This window comes from Felis catus, chromosome B4, assembly GCF_018350175.1.
Source record: "Felis catus isolate Fca126 chromosome B4, F.catus_Fca126_mat1.0, whole genome shotgun sequence".
Classification (NCBI taxonomy): Eukaryota; Metazoa; Chordata; class Mammalia; order Carnivora; family Felidae; genus Felis; species Felis catus.
The window spans coordinates 24,521,543-24,545,328 of record NC_058374.1 but is presented as its reverse complement, the minus strand read 5'-3'; the positions used below and the strand labels follow the sequence as shown (position 1 = coordinate 24,545,328).

General features: G+C 37.5%; 1 protein-coding gene across 10 annotated transcripts in view; it reads right to left on the bottom strand.

Annotated features, from left to right (window-relative positions):
* The window catches only part of MYO3A (myosin IIIA), a 246,280-nt gene that overhangs the window by 121,638 nt on the left and 100,856 nt on the right, over positions 1-23,786 (bottom strand). For all 10 annotated transcript variants that reach the window (XM_045061029.1, XM_045061030.1, XM_045061028.1 and 7 more), the window contains 5 exons: positions 23,214-23,313; positions 21,475-21,591; positions 19,898-20,002; positions 19,707-19,790; positions 14,570-14,772 (listed from right to left, as the gene is read on the bottom strand). In XM_045061029.1, the coding sequence (XP_044916964.1) occupies positions 14,570-14,772; positions 19,707-19,790; positions 19,898-20,002; positions 21,475-21,591; positions 23,214-23,313 (609 nt within the window). The remainder of the gene's footprint in view (positions 1-14,569; positions 14,773-19,706; positions 19,791-19,897; positions 20,003-21,474; positions 21,592-23,213; positions 23,314-23,786) is intronic.

Genomic DNA, 23,786 nt, shown 5'->3' with positions numbered 1-23,786 from the left:
CTCAAAACTGAGATGAAAGACCAATTCTTTGAAAGACCCAATATGCCAAAACTCACACAAGAAGAAACAGATCATTTAAATAGGCTCAAAATCTATTAAAGAAGTTGAATCAATAATTAACAATCTTCCAAACTAGAAAGGTTCAGATGGGTTCACTGGTGAATTATGCCAAATACTTCATGCAGAATTTACACCAATTCTCTACAATCCCTTTCAGAAGACAGAAGCAAAGTGAACACTTAAACTCATTCAATGAGGTTAGAATTACCCTAATACAAAAACCAAATAAAGATATTATATGAAAACTATAGACTAATATCTCTCATGAATATAAGTGAAAAAATCCTGAACAAAACATTAGCAAATTGAATCCAGCAATGAATAAACAGAATTATACACCATGACCAAGTGGGATATATCCCAGGTACACATGCATGGTTCATTCGATGTTCAAAAATCAATCCATGTATTCTATCATATCAACAGGATAAAGAAGAAAAATCACATGATCATACCAATAGATGCACAAAAAGCATTTGATAAAATCCAATAGCCATTCATGACAAAAGCTCTCAGTAAACTAGGAATAGAGGGGAACTTCCTCAACTTGGTAAAGAATATCCACAAAAAAACCTACAGATAAAAATCATATTTAATGTTGAGAAACTGAAAGTTTTCACACTAAGATCAAGAACAAGATAAAGATGTCCCCTCTCACCTGCTTTTCAATATTGCACTGGAAGTCCTAACTCATGCCTACAGTTTGAGAGGGGAGAAATAAAACAGTCTTTCTTCACAGATGACTTTATCATCTGTATAGAAAATGCTAAAGAATTGACAAAAAAATTCCTCAAACTAGTAAGCAATTATAGCGAGTCTGCAGGGTACAGGTTAAATACAAAATCAATCCCACCTAAAATCCCAGCAAGTTATTTTGTGGATACTAACAAACAGATTCTAAAGTTTATATGGAGAAGCAAAAGACCCAGAAGGGCCAACTCAGTATTTAACAAGAAAAAAATTTAAAGGACTGATCTTGCCTGACTTCAAGAATTCCTATAAAGCTTTCAAAATCTGGACAGTGTGGTATTGACAAACACAAGAGACAAATAGAACAATGAGACAGATGGAGAGCCCAGAATAAATATAGTCCACTGATCCTTTAAAAAATTTTTTTAATGTTTATTTTTGAGAGAGACAGAGAGACAGAGAATGAGCGGGAGAGGGCTGGAAGAGAAGGAGACACAGAATCTGAAGCAGGCTCCAGGCTCTGAGCTGTCAGCACAGAGCCCAATGCAGGGCTCGAACTCACAGACCATGAGATCATGACCTGAGCAGAAGTCGGAGGCTTAACTGAGCCACCCAGATACCCCACCACTGATTCCTGACAAAGTAGTTAAGACAATACAATGAAGCAAAGACCAAAAAAAAAATATCCAAATGCAGACCTTACACTGTCCACAAAAATTAACTCAAAATGGGTCATAGACCTAAATGTGTAAAACACAAAACTATAAAACTCTTAGAAGATCAAATAAGAGAAGAACTGATGCTGGATATGGTAATGACTTTTTAGATACAATAACAAAGTCATGATCCATGAAAGAAATGATGGATAAACTGGACTTCATTAAAATTAAAAACTTTCTGCTCTGTTAAAAGCATTTTCAGTAATCGAAAAGAGCCTATGCCAGAGATGGCGGCGTAGGAGGACTCTGGGCTCACTGCATTCTGCTGATCACTTAGATTCCACCTACACCTGCCTAAATAACCCAGAAAACTGCCAGAAGACTCGCAGAACGGATTCTCTGCAGCCAAGAGCACACGAGAGGCCCACGGAAGAGGGTAGGGAGGGCGGAGAGGAGGTGAGCGCTGCATGGACTGGCGGGAGGGAGCTGGGGCGGAGGGGCAGCCTGCCAGCCAAGCAGAGCCCCCGGAGTCTGGCTTGCAAAAGCGGAGAGGCTGGGACGGAGTGTGTTCTGACAGCAAGCGGGACTTAACATCTGGGAGGTTATAACTTAACAGCTCTGCTCGGAGAGAGCAGGAGGACTAGAGGACAATGGGAGGGAGAGTTGTTGAGCCCCAGATGACAGAGCTCAGCTTGGCCAGGAACAAAGGCGCTCGCCAGCACCATCTCCCTCGCCCATCCCCCAGCCAAAATCCCAAAAGGAACCAGTTCCTGCGGGGGAACTTGCTTGCACTGCCCAAACATCCAACCCTGTGCTTCTGCGGCTCCATCCCTCCGGCAGATCCATCCCTCCAGAGGCGGGTCTGACTCCCTTCCGGTGCCACAGGGCCCCTCCCAAAGCAGATCGCTGAAGGAGAATCGAGCTGAGCCTGCCCCTCCCACCCCCCTGCACCTTGCCAATCCACCCCAGCTAATACGCCAGATCCCCAGCACCACAAGCCTGGCAGTGTGCAAGTAGCCCAGACGGGCCCATACACAAGCCCAGTGTGCATGCCAACCCACAGTGAATCCCGCCCCTAGGAGAGGGAAAGAGAAGGCACACACCAGTCTGACTGTGGCCCCAGCAGTGGGCTGGGGGCAGAATTCAGGTCAGACTGCAGCCCGCCCACCAACACAAGTTATTCAAACAGCACAGGGGAAGTGTCCCGCAGTTCCACACCACTCCAGGGACTATCCAAAATGAGGAAACAGAAGAATTCCCCTCAAAACAATCTCCAGGAAATAACGACAGCTAACGAACTGATCAAAAATGATTTAAACAATATAACAGAAAGTGAATTTAGAATAAAGTCATAAAATTAATCGCTGGGCTTGAAAACAGTATAGAGGACAGCAGAGAATCTATTGCTACAGAGATCAAGGGACTAAGGAACAGCCAGGAGGAGCTAAAAAATGCCATTAATGAGCTGCAAAATAAAATGGAGACAACCACAGCTCGGGTTGAAGAGGCAGAGGAGAGAATACGTGAACTAGAAGATAAAATTATGGACAAAGAGGAAGCTGAGAAAAAGAGAGATAAAAAAATCCAAAAGTATGAGGGGAAAACTAGAGAACTAAGTGATGCACTATGGAGAAATAATCTACGCATATTTGGTATTCCAGAGGAGGAAGAGAGAGGGAAAGGTGCTGAAGGTGTACTTGAAGAAATAATAGCTGAGAACTTCCCTGATTTGGGGAAGGAAAAAGGCATTGAAATCCAAGAGGCACAGAGAACTCCCTTCAGACGTAGCTTGAATCGATCTTCTGCACGACATATCATAGTGAAACTGACAAAATACAAGGATAAAGAGAAAATTCTGAAAGCAGCTAGGGATAAACATGCTCTAACATATAAAGAGAGACTGATAAGACTCGTGACGGATCTCTCTACTGAAACTTGGCAGGCCAGAAAGGAATGGCAGGAAATCTTCAATGTAATGAACAGAAAAAAATATGCAGCCTGGAATCCTTTATCCAGCAAGTCTGTCATTTAGAATAGGAGAGATAAAGGTCTTCCCAAACAAACAAAAACTGAAGGAATTCGTCACCACTAAACCAGCCCTACAAGAGGTCCTAAGGGGGATCCTGTGAGACAAAGACATCGCTATAAGCATGAAACCTACAGACTTCATAACGACTCTAAACCCATATCTTTCTATAATAATACTGAACGTATATGGACTAAATGAGCCAACCAAAAGACATAGGGTATCAGAATGGATAAGAAAACAAGACCCATCTATTTGCTGTCTACAAGAGACTCATTTTAGACCTGAGGACACCTTCAGATTGAAAGTGAGGGGATGGAGAACTATTTATCATGCTACTGGAAGTCAAAAGAAAGCTGGAGTAGCCATACTTCTATCTGATAAACGAGACTTTAAATTAAAGGCTTTAACAAGAGATGAAGAAGGGCATTATATAATAATTACAGGGTCTATCCATCAGGAAGAGCTAACAATTATAAATGTCTATGTGCTGAATACGGGAGCCCCCAAATATATAAAACAATTACTCACAAACATAAACAACCTTATTGATAAGAATGTGGCAATTGTAGGGGACTTTAACACTCCACTTACAGAAATGGATTGATCATTTAGACACATGGTCAATAAAGAAACAAGGGCTCTGAATGATACATTGGATCAGATGGACTTGACAGATATATTTAGAACTCTGCATCCCAAAGCAACATGGGACATTCTCGAGTGCACATGGAACACTCTCCAAGATAGATCACATACTGGGTCACAAAACAGCCCTTCATAAATATACAAGAATTGAGATCATACCATGCATACTTTCAGACCACAATGCTTTGAAGCTTGAAATCAACCACAGGAAAAAGTCTGGAAATCCTCCAAAAGCATGGAGGTTAAAGAAACCCTACTAAAGAATGAATGGGTCAACCAGGCAATAGAGAAGAAATTAAAAAATATATGGAAACAAACAAAATGAAAATACAACAATCCAAATGCTTTCGGATGCAGCGAAGGCAGTCCTGAGAGGAAAATACATTGCAATCCAGGCCTGTCTCAAGAAACAAGAAAAATCCCAAATACAAAATCTAACAGCACACCTAAAGGAAATAGAAGCAGAACAGCAAAGACAGCCTAAACCTAGCAGAAGAAGAGAAATAAGAAAGATCAGATCAGAAATAAACAATATAGAATCTAAAAAAACTGTAGAGCAGATCAATGAAACCAAGAGTTGGTTTTTTGAAAAAATAAACAAAATTGATAAACTCTAGCCAGGCTTCTCAAAAAGAAAAGGGAGATGGCCCAAATAGATTAAAATCATGAATGAAAATGGAATTATTATAACCAATCCCTCAGAGATACAAGCAATTATCAGGGAATACTATGAAAAATTATATTCCAACAAACTGGACAACCTGAAAGAAATGGACAAATTCCTAAACACCCACACGCTTCCAAAACTCAATCAGGAGGAAATAGAAAGCTTGAACAGACCCATAACCAGTGAGAAAACTGAATCAGTTATCAAAAATCTCCCAACAAATAAGAGTCCAGGACCAGATGGCTTCCCAGGGGAGTTCTACCAGATGTTTAAAGCAGAGATAATACCTATCCTTCTCAAGCTATTCCAAGAAATAGAAAGGGAAGGAAAACTTCCAGACTCATTCTATGAAGCCAATATTACTTTGATTCCTAAACCAGACAGAGACCCAGTAAAAAAGAAGAACTACAGGCCAATATCCCTGATGAATATGGATGCAAAAATTCTCAATAAGATACTAGCAAATCGAATTCAACAGCATATAAAAAGAATTATTCACCATGATCAAGTGGGATTCATTCCTGGGATGCAGGGCTGGTTCAACATTCGCAAATCAATCAACGTGATACATCACATTAATAAAAGAAAAGATAAGAACCATATGATCCTGTCAATTGATGCAGAAAAAGCATTTGACAAAATTCAGCATCCTTTCTTAATAAAAACCCTTGAGAAAGTCGGGATAGAAGGAACATACTTAAAGATCATAAAAGCCATTTATGAAAAGCCCACAGCTAACATCATCCTCAATGGGGAAAAACTGAGAGCTTTTACCCTGAGATCAGGAACACGACAGGGATGTCCACTCTCACTGCTGTTGCTTAACATAGTGTTGGAAGTTCTAGCATCAGCAATCAGACAACAAAAGGAAATCAAAGGCATCCAAATTGGAAAAGATGAAGTCAAGCTTTCGCTTTTTGCAGATGACATGATATTATACATGGAAAATCTGACAGTCTCCACCAAAAGTCTGCCAGAACTGATACATGAATTCAGCAAAGTTGCAGGATACAAAATCAATGTACAGAAATCAGCTGCATTCTTATACACTAATAATGAAGCTACAGAAAGACAAATAAAGAAACTGATCCCATTCACAATTGCACCAAGAAGCATAAAATACCTAGGGATAAATCTAACCAAAGATGTAAAAGATCTGTATGCTGAAAACTATAGAAAGCTTATGAAGGAAACTGAAGAAGACATAAAGAAATGGAAAAACATTCCATGCTCTTGGATTGGAAGAATAAATATTGTCAAAATGTCAATACTACCCAAAGCTATATACACATTCAATGCAATCCCAATCAAAATTGCACCAGCATTCTTATCGAAGCTAGAACAAGCAATCCTAAAATTCATATGGAACCACAAAAGGCCCTGAATAGCCAAAGTAATTTTGAAGAAGTAGACCAAAGCAAGAGGCATCACAATCCCAGACTTTAGCCTCTACTACAAAGCTGTCATCATCAAGACAGCATGGTGTTGGCACAAAAACAGACACATAGACCAATGGAATAGAACAGAAACCCCAGAACTAGACCCACAAACGTATGGCCCACTCATCTTTGACAAAGCAGGAAAGAACATCCAATGGAAAAAGGACAGTCTCTTTAACAAATGGTGCTGGGAGAACTGGACAGCAACATGCAGAAGGTTGAAACTAGACCACTTTCTCACACCATTCACAAAAATAAACTCAAAATGGATAAAGGACCTGAATGTGAGACAGGAAACTATCAAAACCCTAGAGGAGAAAGCAGGAAAAGACCTCTCTGACCTCAGCCGCAGCAATTTCTTACTTGACGCATCCCCAAAGGCAAGGGAATTAAAAGCAAAAACGAACTATTGGGACCTCATGAAGATAAAAAGCTTCTGCACAGCAAAGGACACAATCAACAAAACTAAAAGGCAACCAACGGAATGGGAAAAGATATTTGCAAATGACATATCGGACAAAGGGCTAGTATCCAAAATCTATATAGAGCTCACCAAACTCCACACCTGAAAAACAAGTAATCCAGTGAAGAAATGGGCAAAAAACATGAATAGACACTTCTCTAAAGAAGACATCCAGATGGGCAACAGGCACATGAAAAGATGCTCAACATTGCTCCTCATCAGGGAACTACAAATCAAAACCACTCAGATATTACCTCACACCAGTCAGAGTGTCTAAAATGAACAAATCAGACTATAGATGCTGGTGAGGATGTGGAGAAATTGGAATCCTCTTGCACTGTTGGTGGGAATGCAAACTGGTACAGCCGCTCTGGAAAACAGTGTGGAGTTTCCTCAAAAAATTAAAAACAGACCTACCCTATGACCCAGCAATAGCACTGCTAGGAATTTACCCAAGGGATACAGGAGTACTGATGCATAGGGGCACTTGTACCCCAGTGTTTATAGCAGCACTCTCAACAATAGCCAAATTATGGACAGAGCCTAAATGTCCATCAACGGATGAATGGATAAAGAAATTGTGGTTTATACACACAATGGAGTACTACGTGGCAGTGAGAAAGAATGGAATATGGGCTTTTGTAGCAACGTGGATGGAACTGGAGAGTGTTATGCTAAGTGAAATAAGCCATACAGAGAAAGACAGATACCATATGTTTTCACTCTTATGTGGATCCTGAGAAACTTATCAGAAACCCATGGGAGAGGGGAAGGAAAAAAAAAGAGGTTAGAGTGGGAGAGAGCCAAAGCACTCTTAAAAACTGAGAACAAACTGAGTGTTGATGGCAGGTGGGAGGCAGGGGAGGGTGGGTGATGGGTATTGACGAGGGCACCTTTTGGGATGAGCACTGGGTGTTGTATGGAAACCAATTTGACAATAAATTTCATATATTGAAAAAAAAAGCGTTTTCAAGAGAATGAGAAGACAAACCACAGGTTGGGAGAAAATATTTACAAAAGAAACATCTGATAAAGGACTGTTATCCAAAATATACAAAGAACTTTTTAAAAACTCAACAATAAGAAAACAGCCTGATTAAAAAATGGACCAAAAGCCTTCACAGACACCTCACCAAAGAAGATATTACAGATGTCAAATGAGCATATGAAAAGATGCTCCACATCATATGTCACCAGGGAAATGCAAATCAATACCACAAGGAGATATCACTATACATCTGTTTGTTGACAAAACCAAATGTTGGCCAGGATGCAGAACCACAGGAACTCTCATTCACTGCTGGTGGGAATGTAAACTGGTACAGCCACTTTGGAAGACAGTTTGGCATTTCTTCCAAAACTCAAAGTATTCTTACCATATGTTCCAGCGATTGAGGTCTTTGGTATTTAGCGAAAGGGGTAGAAAATTTGTGTTCACACAAAAATCTGTATATGGATGTTTGTAGCAGTTTTATTCATCACTGCCAAAACTCGAAACAACCAAGAAGTTGTTAGTAGGTGAATGGATAAATAAACTGTACATCCAATGGAATATTAATTCAGTGCTAAAAAGCAGTGACCTATGAAGCCATGAAAAGACATGGAGAATCTTTACATGCATATTACTAAGTGAAAGAAGCCAATGTGCAAAGGCTGCTTTTACATACCATCATATTGTATGATTCCACCTATATGACCTTTTGGAAAAGGCAAAACTATGAAGAAGGTAAGATGATCATTGGTTGCCAGAAGTTGGGGGAGGCAAGGATGAATAGGCAGAGCAGAAGACTTGTATAAGACAGTGAAAATACTCATATATAATACTGTAAGAGTAGATACATGCCAAGCAATTGTCCAAACTCAAAGAAAGTACAACACCAAGAACGAACCTTAATGTAAATCACGGACTCTCGGTGATTACCATGTGTCAGGGTTAAGTTAATCGGTTGTAACATGTATAGCATTCTGGTGTGAGATGTTGGTAATGGGGGAGGTTATGCACCTATTGGGGTAGCAGTATATCTGTACCTTCCTCTCAATTCTGCTGTGAACCTAAAACTGCTGTAAAAAAATAAAGTCTTAAAGACAACTTTCCTAGGTCTCCTCCTCCTGTATATTATGCAATATAATTTCAGTTGAGATAGACGTTTTACCTTTGCTCTTTTTAGAAATTATTATTTCAGTACATGTAAGTTTTCCTCAGAAACAAAATGAACATATCCATATACATTTACTTCTCCAATGATGCGATAAATGGTATTTGGAGCTTTAGGGTATCTGTGGCTTCATCTTATAATCTCCAGCTTTGTTTCATGATTCTGCCAAAAATCATTACAAGAATAATTTTTACAGAATCTCATTTTGGGCTCCAACACACAATTCATATGGTTTTAAAATAACATGGTTAAAACGTTTGATATTTGTGTCACATTAGTAACTATTTAAGATACTCTATTTAGTCTTTAACAAATGAACATTTGTAAGTGGATGTGTGCAACTTGATAAAGTGGTTAATGTGGCTTCCTGCTCTTCCTTGTGAGTATTTCAAAAAGAAGGAAAACATTTTGAAAGAAAAAAGTAACACTGCTTTTGATTGGTATGCATTCTGGGTTGACACTGTTCCCTGAGTCTGAAAGGGCATAATATCACCATGCCTTGGAAGAGAGTTCAAATGTCCAGGAAATCCAATTCTTTCAAATGTCTGAGTCAGAGGGAACAAGGGCTTGAGGTAAAATAGCACCAGAGGAAGGGAAAGTGGAGGAGAGTTGGGAAAGTCATTCTGGAGATCAACTCACAAGTATTTGGGCATGGGGAGTGAAGGGAGGGTCCAAGGTTTCATATAAATGGAGAAGGATGGTTCCTGTTCCCCCAAAAGAGACCATGGGGAACGAAAGATGTATGGGACAAGGTGTATTCAGTTGAATTATATGTGGCAGCAAGATATCTAGGTACATGGAAATGAAAAATGTGAAGTCAGGTGGGAATGAGAAGTGTATCTTTGGGTGTCAATCACTTTGAGCTACCTGTTGACGCCATGGCATCAGAAGGACTTGCTAATTGAGAAAGTAAAGAGAGAAAAGAGAAACACTCTGAATACAAATCTTTGGTAAATACACGTTTGGAGAATGATGGATGAATCAAAGTCAGAGCAAAAACATTCAGGGAAGTAGGAGAGGAATCCAGAGAATCCAGCTGGGGAAAAAAAGACAGGTGAGCTTTTCAAGTAAAGGGTGGTCCATGGGCTTGGACAGTGAAGCAAGGACCAGCATGTCCTTTAGAAGGGGAGTTCCCCACCATGTCTTGAGCAGTCACCAGTAATGCTTCAACAAACACTAGCATCGTACATGAGTAAGGTTAGAACAAAGCTAAAAGTTTACCTCTTGTCTTTTCTCACCACAAAATAATACAAGTTCTCTAAGAGTGGCACAGCACATATTTTAGTTCACTTTGTTCTAATGAAATCACATCGATTGCTCTATGTGTCACACCTTCAACACTTAAACAATGCAGTGTACAATTAGAGAGGTGAGTCATAAATGTAGATGCACACAACTGGTGGTTTTCTCTTTAATTATCAGTTTATGTTTACTGAGAATTGTAATTTGACAGGACCTGGAGATGCTATAGGAAATACACTGACCTTTGGTTGGATAAACAATCGGAGAGTTAAAGAAACAGGAAAAGAAAATACTGCCAAAAATTACTCATCTCCTACCTTGCCCTTAACCACGTCAAAACTGTATTTAAGAAGACAGAGGACCATAGCATCCCATACGTGCTCATATGACCAGTGGTTCCCAGGTCAGAATGGCTGGGGACAGATGTAGGGTCTCAGCAAGTTACTGAATAGTATTTCTCTGACTCTGACCCCACCCCTGACTGTGGATCTTCTAATACTTCTTCAGAGTTCCACTCAGTCATTCGTGGGAAGGTCCTCAGGGCTGTCTCATGTGTGTCCATCTGGTCTGGACCCTGGGGATCACTTATGCAGCCAAGACCTCTAACACCCTGAAAAATGTGGCAAAGTTCTCACAAGTGTATGGCTTACCCCACTTGTGAAACTTTCAATTTTCGACAAAGCGGCCAGCAATAAGGCTTGGAAAGGCAACAATGCAGCTTTGCATTCATAAGGCCTCTTAGGATAGTCATGAAAAAGTGTTTTTAATTTTTCATTTTTAATTCCTGCTTTTTCCACCAAGATTCCTTCCTCTAAGATGTATAGTCTCCTCAGTCCCTCTCCCTTTATCCCCATCTGGTTACACTTGGCAGATAAACTCATTGCCTACTTTCCTGAGACTAGAAACCAACAAGTGATCAGCAAGTTTTGTTTCAAAGCATACATTATCCAGAAGACTGAGCTGCTTTATTGGAGCAATCCTATGTCATTCAGCTTTATATCTCCTGTGCCTAGTACAGTTCCTGGTACAGAGTAGGTACTTGATAAATATTTGCCAAAAGGATCAATGAATGAATTATGGACTTTGGAGTCAGACAGAGATATGGGTTCAAACCCCAACTCAGTCATTTATTAGCTTTTTGGCATTAGGTGACTTATTACAATTCTCAGTCCCAGTCTTACATGCAAAATAGCAAGAATATCCTGTCCTATCACTGTAAGAATTAAAATAGATAATGGATATAAAGTGCTTATTAGCACAGTGCCGGACACACAGTAAGTGTTCCAGGAATAATGTTTTCCTTCCTCTGTAAAGAGCACCACATCTCCCACTGTATGGATGCCTCCTGCAGCATCTGGTAAAGTGCTGGGCATGTGAGTGAAACACAATCAATGCTTCTTGCATGAAACTGTAGTAATAGAAGGAAAGTGCAGTGAAACAGCGATAATTTATATTTGTGAGAATTATCTAGCAATGATTTCAATATACTCATTTTCTTCTCGAAATTAAGTAACCCCCTTTAAGAATTTCTTCTTTAAAATTATCCACATTTAGATGAAGATTTAAGCCACAAATGACATGACACTTCCATCATTAGAAAAAGAAAAAAAAATAGGGGCGCCTGGGTGGCTCAGTCGGTTAAGCATCCAACTTCAGCTCAGGTCATGATCTCACAGTTCGTGGGTTTGAGCCCCATGTTGGGGTCTGTGCTGACAGCTCAGAGCCTGGACCTGCTTCAGATTCTCTGTTTCCGTCTCTCTTTCTCTGCCCCTCCCCAACTTGTGCTCGCTCGCTCTCTCTCTTTCTCAAATAAATAAACATTTACAAAAAAGAAATAAAAAAAATAGGGGCGACTGGGTGGCTCAGTTGATTAAGTGACATCTAATTTCAACTCAGGTCATGATCTCACAGTTCATGAGTTTGAGTCCCTCGTCAGGTTCTGAGCTGTCGGCATGAAGCCTACTTGGGGTCTCTCTCTCCCTCTCTCCCTCTCTTTCAAAAATAAATAATAAATATGTTAAAAAATAAATTAAAAATATATAAACATATATAACACACATATAAACATGTATTTATGAATATATTCATAAATTATTTATACTTATTATTTATAAATATTTAAAATATACAAACATATATAGATAGATACAAATATATATAAAAATAAATGTGGTGAGAGATTCGGGTGGAATGACATGGGCAGAGGCAAAAAGAGAAAAGAACTTATTTCCTTAAAAGAAAGGGTAAGTTCATTTAAAAGACATAGATGTCTGCTCTGCTGCTTCTCTGTCACCTAGACTCATTCTTCACTCTGCCTCGTTCTCTGACTGAAAGAATTCTTCACTTGTCTGTTTGACACTTCAATTTCAAAGATCACGAAAAGCTTCTCTAGAATTTAAAAATGCAACTGAAACTAAGTAAAAGAAAAATATAGGTGTAAAAAAATAGAAAAATGGAAAAATTATAAGGCAGCTATATTCAAATTATAAACTGAGTTGGATTTCAACCTGATTGTAAGTTGGGAACTTAAGAGTGCCTTTTAAAAAAAATGTTTATTTGCTTTGAGAGACAGCACATGCACATGTGTGTGAGCGAGCAGGGGAAGGGCAAAGAGAGAGGGAGAGAGAGAATCCTAAGCAGACTCTGTTCTGTTAGTGTAGAGCCCTAAGGGGGGCTCAATCTCACAAACTGTGAAATCATGACCTGGACCAAAATCAAGAGGATGTTTAACAACCGACTGAGCCTCGCAGGTGCCCTAAGAGTGCTTTTCCTCAATCAACAACATTGTAAAACTAGAATAGTTCTTTTGGATAGTTGGAAAAAAAGCTTAATTAACTCACAGCCTGTCTAAAATATTATCTTAATTGTGCAATTTCCTAGAATATATCCTATAATATATCAATAAACATTAACAAGGTTATTTCTATTATTACAAACACAGGGCCTCATTGTGTAGCTCCAGAAGTTACTGTTCACAAGACACATAGTTCCATAGAACCCCGGTGTATGTTACCCCCTGACATTGTGTACCATGGTGGTCCCACCCAAATCTCAGTAATTCACGCCCTTAGGTAGTTCTTCCCCAAGGCCTGAAGGAGAGTCTTACACAGTTCTGAGAACAGGACAGGTTGTTTTGAGAACCAGTTAAGTCTGCACATCTGTGTAAGACCCCACGGGTCCTCTAGGCATGGGTGACAGAGGCACAGACATGCGTATTCACTAAGCCCTGGGGACCTGGCACACATCGACAATAGTAGCTGCCATCTACTGTACTGTGCTAGGTGTTGTTTCTAAGTTTTTGCACAACTATCCACACCATTACTGCTAATAATGGCTTAAACTTATGGGTTCTTACTATGTGTTATTCATTGTGCTAAATGCTTTACAGGCATTATCTTAACTAATAGGTAGGTATTACTGCTATTTCCATTTTAAAGATGAAAAACTGAGGTGCAGAGAGGGTAAGTTTTTCAAATCACACATAGAACAAGGTCCTAGAAGGGTTTTTAGGGTTTAAATATCTTACCCAAAGTGAACTAACATGTAGTGAAGCCACAATTCAAAACACTCGTCTTATAATCATTTCTTATGTATTTTGAATTGAGCACGGACCAAAGGATAATTTTCCACATTGAAAGCTGAGTTCAGGAGGTGAACCCCAGGCAACTTATATTCACAATTGACTCACAAATTGAATGATAGCAACTTTGGAAGCATTTATGTTAAATAATAATGTACTAATACATAACAAGAGTTTGTGTTCCCATGAATTTAACAAATGACCTACTACTATAGTAATGTAGGTATGTTTGGTGTAAAACCTACAGAAGAAAAAGGAAAGACTAACTTGCCGCACTTTTTAAAAGGAATATAAATACAGGGGTACAAATCTAATGTTTTGACTATAGTTTCCACATAAGAATAACAAAGATGTTTTGCAAGCATTAGGACAGGAGAGAAATATTGCCATTCAGCTATAAACTGCTGAAAGGAACTCCTTTAACTTAACGCCAAAGCATGGAATTTACAGCATTAAATCAGCTGTAAATTAAAAGGGCAATACAATTAAGGCCATACCTGAATCTTTTATTTGGTCCCATGTGTATAACTATAGGAAGGATAGAATTCATACAAAGATCTATTTATGTATGTAAACATTTAAAAGAAAAAAAGACTGATGTCTAATTAAATTTCACTTTAGTTTTGTGTAAAGAAATATATGCTCCCCTACTTCAGAAATCATTCCAATTTTACCTGTTAGTATCGATGATGGGCATACGTTTTATATCTGGTATCATAAATTTTAGGTGATTTATTAACTCCTCTACTAGATATAACACATGTGAGAGTAAGACAGTGCTGAGGGACCTTTTCAATTCTAACAAGTGCCTTGCACGTAGTAGATGATCAATAACATTTTGTTGAGTTTGTTGAATACGTAAGACATTTTAGCATTAAAACAAAAGCATTATTTTTGCTTGTTTCCCAGAAAAAAAGAAAATATTTGACACGGACTTACAGAGGTTGGTGGATAACTCGGGATTTCTCCAGAAGGTATTCAGAAATCTGTGCTCCCACTACAGCTCCAGAAGAGGTAAATTTCATTTCTAAGTATTTTCCAAATCGGCTGGAATTGTCATTTATAATAGTGGAGGCATTGCCAAAGGCTTCCACCAAATTGTTCACTTGTAAAATCTTCTCTTGCAGAGTTCTGTTATTAGCCTAGAGAAAATGTCAAGATTGTTCTTTAAATGTAAAAAATTGATTTTGTATATAATAAAATGCCTCTTCTTTGATAAGCACTATATGTAGACATAAATGTACTGAGAGCATATTCTTGGCATACTGCCAGATGTTACAATATCTAGACTATTTTTCCTTTCCCGTAAGTGCATTCACCCACTTGCTTTCTCCAAGGGGCAAAGAGATGTTCTGTACTTTTTCTACTGAAATATAGTTCTGGTCAGTGCTTGATTTACAAACACAATTTATAAGCAGTCTATGCATACTGGGGTATACCTCTCATCTTGTTATTCCTCCTCTACTTCCCTGGGCCCCCATCCAAATGCTCCCCAAGGTCAGAACCACTTCCCTTGCTTCCATGGAAGCTGTTAAAGCTGGAAATAAGGGAGTAAAGGTAATTTGTCAATTCAGAAGTAGGGAAAAGGGAGGAACTGTGAAAACTGAGAACAGTTCAGAAGTGTGGATGGAAGGGGTGGAACCCCAGTCAAGGCCAGTGGGCCTACTTGGCTGTCCCTCTATTTTCTCCTGCCCCATCTCATATACTCCTTCCCTGAAACAAGTGTTATTGTTATAATTAGGTTAAGGAGGTATCAGTCATTCATATCTTGGTAGAAGTTAGATTGAATAGATTATGTTTAGTGTAATACCTGGTTGAGATCAGCTGTGTTAAAGGTATGCAAATTATACAAGTAAGGGAGAGGAGCAGTTGGTATTTCTGGAACACGGGCCATGTTAGGACGTAGGTGGGCTGGAGTGGGTATTTACAAGGAGGGTTTGGGGGCATATAAAGACTTTTAGTAGCTTCTAAAATAGGCAATAAGGGTTGAGAGAAGAGAATAATGAGCACTGGAACAAGCTTAGGCCTTCTAAAATGGGGCTGGATTTGCACTCATATAAAAGGTGAGAAAGCATCTTTATCCACCTGTATTAACTAGCAGTGCCTTTATTAAATAAGATTATAAGGACTGCATATTACAAATGTAAATTCAACCCACCAAACATCCTGTTTTGTATCTGGTAAATCTTTATCAAGGAGATAAGTAAAAGATATGATAAGATCTAATATGGGTAGGATTCTGGGAGAGATATATATTCCCAGTTAATATTAAATCACATTTTTAGCCCCTGAATAAGATAAAGTGAGTAGATAAACAGGTTTACTGACATCTACAAAACAATAGTCACACACAAGTTAATCCATCATTGACGGGACCCTCTATGCAACCACAAAAGAGAATAGCAAAGGCCCTTGTGGACGTGGACGGTCCTTGAGTAAATTAAGTCAGGTGTTCAAGTCTTCTATGGCAGGATCATATGCTGTGCCTCACCACCCCTCTCTCTAAAAAATCACACCTTTTTTTTTCTTCTTATCCTAGAAGTAAGGAGAGGGGAAGTTGATGGAAAATGGGATGCGGAAGGGACCGGGATGACAGTCCTGAGGTAGCACTAGCTTCCTGGTCACTACTGGCTGTTCCAGTTCTAGCAAAGTCATGTTTCTATTTCATACCCACACACGTGATTGAATACATAAAAACTAGTTAATTGATTTTTTAATACAAGCACAGAAATCTGTCAGTTAATTGATTTTTAATATAAGCACAGAAATCTGTCAACTGATGATTCTGAAAATGAATTAGATTCAATTAAGAAGTTGTTTTGACATGATGAAGCTTCACCCTTTTATGGAGAGATTAAGTCTGTCCTCACACTCACAGTACTTAGAAGATTCTTATAATCATAGTGAGGAAAAATTTTAATAGAATACTATATCGTGTATAACTATGTGGATCATAATAAAAATCTTCACAGGGATCAGTTGTACACAATGGTTTTTTTTTTCCTTAATTTTAGTCATCCTAATATATATATATATATATATATATATATATATATATATATATATATATATATATATATTTCTTGACTTTATTCAAGGACCCTACCTGGAAAATCAAACCAAGTTTCTATCGTCAACTTCTCTTTTTCAAAAATTAAGGTATATTTTTACACACAGTAAAATTCATCCTTTATAGTGGCTCAGTTGGTTAAGAGGTTACGCATCTGACTCTGGCTCAGATTGTGATCTCACGTGTTTGTGGGTTCAAGCCCCACGCCCTGCATTGGGCTCTGTGCCGACAGCTCAGAGCCTGGAGCCTGCTTCAGATTCTGTGTCTCCTTCTCTCTCTGCCCCTCTCCCAATTGTGCTCTGTTTCTCTGTGTCTCTCAAAAATAAATAATAAACATTAAAATCTTTAAAAAAAATTTATCCTTTATAGAGCACAGTTCTGAAAGTTTTTACAAACATGTACAATCAAATAACCCCCACTACAAATCCACACATAGGACAGTTTCATCACCTCCCAAAACTATATTGCTACCCTTTATAGTCAACCCCTCCCTCCATCCCCAGCCTGTGACAATCACTGATTTGTTTCTTTCTCTATGATTTTAATTTTTTTAATGATTTTTTAAAAATTTTTTCAGAGTGGGGGGAGGGGCAGAGAGGGAGACACAGAATCCAAAGCAGGCTCCAGACTCCAAACTGTCAGCACAGAGCCCAACACAGGGCTTGAACCCACCAACCATGAGATCATGAGCTGAAATCAACAGCAGATGCTTAACTGATGAAGCCACTCAGATGACCCTGTCTATATAACTTTAAATTTTCAGGAATGACATATAAATTGAATCATATAGCATATAGTCATTTGAATCTGACTCTTTTGACTTAACACAATGCATCTGACATTCATCCAAATCTCATCTAATGAGATTCATTCCTTGTATCAATGTTTGTTCCTTTTTGTTATTGAACAATATTCCACTGTATAGATGTACTGGTTTATCCATTCCCTTGTTTGGTTGTTTCCTCATTCTGGAGATTATGAACAAAGCCACTATATGTATTTGTCTGTGGTTTCTGTATGAACATGAGTTTTCATTTTATTTGGATAAATAAACTAAGAGTAGGATTGCTGGGTTGGATGATAAGTATAGTTTAAATTTATAAAAATATTCCCAGGGTGCCTGGGTAGTTCATCGGTTAAGCGTCTGACTCTTGATTTTAGCTCAGGTCATGATCTCACAATTCATGGGTTTGAGCCCTGCACTAGGTTCCACGCTGAGAGCATGGACCCTGCTTAGGATTCTTTCTCTCCCTCTCTCTCTGCCCATCCCCCACTTGCTCTCTCTCTCTCTGTCTCTCTCTGTCTCTCTCTCTCTCTCTCTCAAAATAAACTTTAAATGACAACAAAAAAACCCCAAAAACAAAACTTCCAAACTATTTTCCAAAGTGACTGCACTATTTTGTATTTCAACAGAAATATATGAGAGTTCCAGTTATTCCCCATGCTTCTCAGCAGTTGGCATTATTAGATAAAAGAAAAAATTAGACATTTTAATAGGTGTGTAATAATGTCTCATTGTGTTTTAATTTGCACTTCCCCAATGACAACTTATGTTGAACAAGTTTTCATTTGTTTATCTGCCATCTACATATTGTCTTTGGTGAAGTGACTGTTCAAGCCTTCTGTTCATTTTTAAAAATATATTTTTATCAGTTAACTCTAGTTGATACATCCTTTTGTTAATTTTTTGTTATTCTATTTCTTATCATTGGGTTTTAAGAGTGTTTTTATAATATATATATTAAGGATACAAGTTTTATTAGATTCATGACTTGCAAATAGTTTCTTTGAGTATGTAGCTTGTTGTTTCATTTTAACAATGTCATTCAGAGAACAGAAGTTCTTAATTTTGGTGAAATCTAATATTTTTCCCTGGTGAATTAGGCTTTTAACATTGAATATAATAACTATTGTAGCTCTACAGAGAGTGAAAATCAAGTAGTATTAGCTCTCCAACTTTGTTCTTTATCAAATTTGTTTGATTATTGTAGCTCTTTTGTCTTTCCATATAAATTTTTAATTCAGCTTGTCAATTTCTACAGAAAAAAATCCTGCTGGTATTCTTATTGTAATAGCACTGAATCTACAGATCAACTTTGGCATAATGGCATATGAAGAATTGGCATAATGAATCTTTTAATCTATGGACATGGTATAGTCCATTTATGTAGGTCTTCTTTGATTTCTTTTATCCATTTTTTCCATTTTTCAGCATACAAATTTTGTACATATTTTAGAAGATTTAGATATAAATAGCTAATTTTTTGGTGCTATTGTAAATGAGACTTTAAAATTTCAATTTATAATTTATCATTGCTATCATTATAATTTATCATTATATATATAATACAAATTAACTTTTGTATTACATATAAAATAGATGGTATATATATTATATATGTAAAATTGATTTTTGTATATTAACTTCTTTTTTACCCACAAGGAATAAAAGGAGAAAAGTAAAGAAGGCGTTTAGTGAATGTGCTGGGGCTAAAAATAGAGAATATCACATTTATAAAGCCTTGCCTACTATAAGAGTGAGAAAAGTTAGAATATCCTCAAAGCAGAGCATATGCTTTTTATTTTATTTTTTATTATTTATTTATTTATTTATTTATTTATTTATTTATTAACATTTATTCACCTTTGAGAGACAGAGACAGAGCACAAGTGGGGTAGGGGCAGAGAGAGAGGGAGACACAGAATCTGAAGGAGACTCCAGGCTCTGAGCTGTCAGCACAGAGCCTGACACAGGGCTCGAACTCACAAGCTGTGAGATAATGACCTGAACCGAAGTCAGCTGCTTAATGGACTGAGCCACCCAGGTACCCCAGAGCATATACTTTTTATACTGTTTGTTATATTTTAAACTCACAGAGGATAACAAGTGTGTTTTATAATTTCTGTACATTATCAAATGTGGGAATTAGCAAGCATTAATCTAATCAGTTATATTAGGTTCTGAAGTATAACAAAAATTTCTGTTAGGACAGAGAAAAATTATACCTTTCCAAGCACCGTCAGCTGCCGAACCAAAAGATGAGCACTTTCAGTCTTTCCAGCACCACTTTCTCCAGAAATAACAATGCACTGCACAATAAGAAAAGGAAACCATGAGAAAAGTTCATCCTCACAAGATCAGGCTTACACATAAGAACCTAAGAAGGGAATTTCTAAGAATGTGAAACTCTCCTTACCTGATCTGAATTATATGTTATCATGGACTGGTATCCTACGTCAGCCATTGCAAAAATGTGAGGAGGATTGGCAGTTCTCTTTGCTCCAATATATAGTTTTGAATGCTAATGGTTAAAAAGAACACATTTTGTGGGGCTTTTCTTTTTGTTTTTGTTTAAATCTTAAATTATTTATAGACAGGACTCCCAATTTTTAAGCAAAACATAAATCAAAATACACTCTCACAGCACCAAAACTTTACATACATGTTACACACACATACTACCCATATTTACATGCACAAATCATGCACGATTATGTAAAATAAAGGCCTGATGTAAAAAAAAAAACACCCAGAAATAGCATGTGACATAATAAAATATAGTATCACACTGGGAGCAGTATTTAAAAGAAGACTTTTTTGGGAGTGCAAACCACTTTCAAAGAAGAACTTAACGTTTCAAAATACCATTATTTCAGAAAAAAAAACCCAAAAAGCAAAAAAAACAAGCAAACAGAAACCCAAAATACTGTAATTTCTTGATTTCGGCTTAGGTCATGATCTCACAGCTCTAGGGATTGAGCCCTACGTCGAGCTCTGTGCTGATAGTGAGAAGCCTCCTTGGGATTTTCTCTTTCTCTCTACCCTCTACTCTCTCTTTCAAAATAAATAAATAAACTTTAAAAAAAGTATAGGGATGTCTCCGTAGCTCAGTTGGTTGAGTATCTGACTTCAGCTCAAGTCATGATCTCGCAGTTTGTGAGATCGAGCCACACATCGGGCTTGCTGCTGTCAGCACAGAGCCCGCTTTGGATCCTCTGTCCTCCTCTCTCTGTTCCTCCCCCACGTGTTCTCTCTCTCTCTCTCAAAAATAAACATTAACAAAAAGTATAAAAAATCTTTAAGAAATAAAAAATAAAATAAAAAATGAAAAAATGAAAAGGGTGCCTGGCTGGTCCAGTCAGAAGAGCATGTGACTCTTTATCTCAGGATCCTGGGTTCAACCCCCATGTGGGGTATAGAGATTACTTAAAAAAAAATTAAAAAAAAAAAAAGAAAAAGAAAAACAGCCTAGCTTAATTCCAGAATACTAATCTGTATTTAAACCATTAGGGCTTGAATAATAGATAATTATATACTCATATTCAAAAAAATACACACTGTCTGAAACTAAAAACCAACTAATATGTCAAAAGGAATTTTAAAATTCATAATGACAAGTTTCATAGCCATTAAGTATATATTACCTGTATAAAAATGTAATTATGCTCTTCACTCTCCCATACTTGGTTCAGAGGTAGACAATAAGATACACTTTTGTAAGCATCTATTTATTAATATGATACATAGTACAGGCCAGTTACCAATAACTATAAGTAATTAACATTCCACCACATACTTTTGGGAAAAGAAAGACCACAAACCATATCCAGACTAATTCACCTTCTATTTTTCCTATCTCTATGTTTTAGCAATAATTATCTGTTTATTCAAGATATTGAATAAAACTTTCTTTGGCATCATCTAAATTAATTTAAATATCTGAATAGTATAATTACTAGTACAAAGTAAAAGAATGTAAGCCACACCACATACCTCTGTGGAATAAAGACACAGACTCTGAAAAGGATTAAGAGCAATGAGTATATCTCCCACATAGATGTAAATCTGATCTCTGGAATAACACTTCTCAAGTTGCTCGGAGACTGTATTCTGTAATAAAATAAAAATATTTTTTTCTTAAAAATAATTTAAGGGTAGTTACAATTTAAAATGTAAACAGTAATAAATAAAACATCTGGAATCTGGACCAAGGATCAGAAGGAAATAGATATGCTGATAGTAAGAAGTATAACGTTGGGTCAGCAACTATCCTTCCACTTGACAGACATTTTCTTGTTTTGAGAGCCATAGAGGTATGGCATTGTTCTGTGCGTTTTCCAAAGGTCACATGAGATATTACAGGGATATTATATGTAGAAAGCCTTCCAGGAAGTAAGTAAATGTGGAAGATGAAAAAAAAAGAGAGAAAAACCAATAGAAAAGGGAAAGGAAGATACAGTGAACATGATTTTATTCCAAATCAAGGTTATTTAGTGGCTCTGTAGAATATCTTAGCCCTTTGCTGAGACATTTGGCTTTATGAGGTACAGTGAAATGTGTGGAGAAGTAACTTTCATAGTTGATAAATCATGAGTACATGGAATCAATTTTAATAGTGTCAGAAATCATCATTTAAGACATGACACGAGAATAGCAAAACATCATAGCTCCAAAGAGACAAAAACAAAAGCACAGACAACAGAAACAAATAAGCCCAGTGTTTAATATATAGGTCAGCAACATGATGAGTAAAGTCTTCTTTATAATATACAAATCCAGAAATTCACATCATTGAAAAATGTGGTATGAAGAGATTCATAAAGGTGCTGGCAAATCTCTGACTTGCGAACACTACTTGATTACAAGATATTTGATGTTCCCAAGAAAGATTATTTCGAGCAAGTACTTCAGTTGTTTAAGCCACCCTAAATTTACCAAATGACTACTTCTGTTCAGAAGATGTCTCCTGATTTGTTGAATCTCAAAGGAAAATGTTCTGGCATGTATCAGATGTATTTAAAAAAAAAAAGAAAGTTGATCAGGCAGGATAGAGATCCCAACTTGTTATTGAAAGGGAGCTACTTATTTCTCTAATGATCTGATTATCCGGAATGAAGGGAGATGAGAGGAAGGGAAGCTAAAGCTATAATTTACTGGCTTGTATTTGTACCTTCATAAGAGATGCTTGAGATAGCTGTGAGGCACTGGGTAAGAAGCGTCAAGTAGAATTCACTGCCCTGAAGGCCCAGCTCTCTGAGAGCAGGGGATCTGGGACCCCACAAGCAGGACACTGACCCTAGTTAAGACAGACAGGCTCTTGAGGTTTCCTAGAAGCCTCTGGGTATAGACACTGAGAGTGGAACAGAAGAGGAAATAGAAGGAGGATGCCACATTAGAGGTTGTAGGAAGCAGACCATTTTCTGACCTCAGTAAATCATCCCTCTGAGCTTTCTGGAAAGAATTCAGAGGAAAAAGGGTCTGTAACTTATAAGCAACTCATGCTAGTGGGAACCCACACCTTTGTAACCTGACTATCAAAAAAAGAAAAAAAATTGACGTTAGGCTGGAAAGACCTGGAAATTTGAGTTATACGTATTAAAAGTGAAGATGGGAGAGATAATCAGGAAGCTAAGAGACACTGCATACAGATGCTATTCAAACAACTTCCCGTTCATATCTATAAGTTAAACAAAATCTAGAATGTTTAAGTTTAATTAAGCCACGTTTCTTACCTCATCCAAAACTTCTAGGGTTGCTAAATCGTCTACATCCTTCAGAGTGGATATTAGTGATCTACTGAAGTTACTTTTCTTGGTGTGAATACGTTCATGTCTGTGGAGCAGTACAAAGAGAAAAATCCTTTCTGACTTGAGAACTTATCACTGATCATAGCGGAAGTAGGTTTTAGATATATAGGAGATTAAAAAACTTCTATGAAGCTGATTTCCTAAATTCAATGATGACCACTTATCAGAAAATAGCCTAATATATTTTATCTGTTTTCTCCTCTCTATTGGAAAATTACAACATGTCAAGCTTACCTCACAGATGATGAAAAGAGTCCATTAATTCTATCAAAAACTCTCCTATATATAATTTGCTTGGAAGCTTCCTCTAAATTCCTATGTGTGACTTGATCTGTTACAAATTGGTGAGTCAGAGAGATCTGAATTCATTAGATTTCCAATTTTGTCTGAGGTAGTGTCAGACCATTGGTGGCCAAGGAATGGCAACATTAAAAATTATTATTCATCAATTTTTAAGAGAAATACAAAATAAACCCCATTGTGAATTTTCAAATGGTT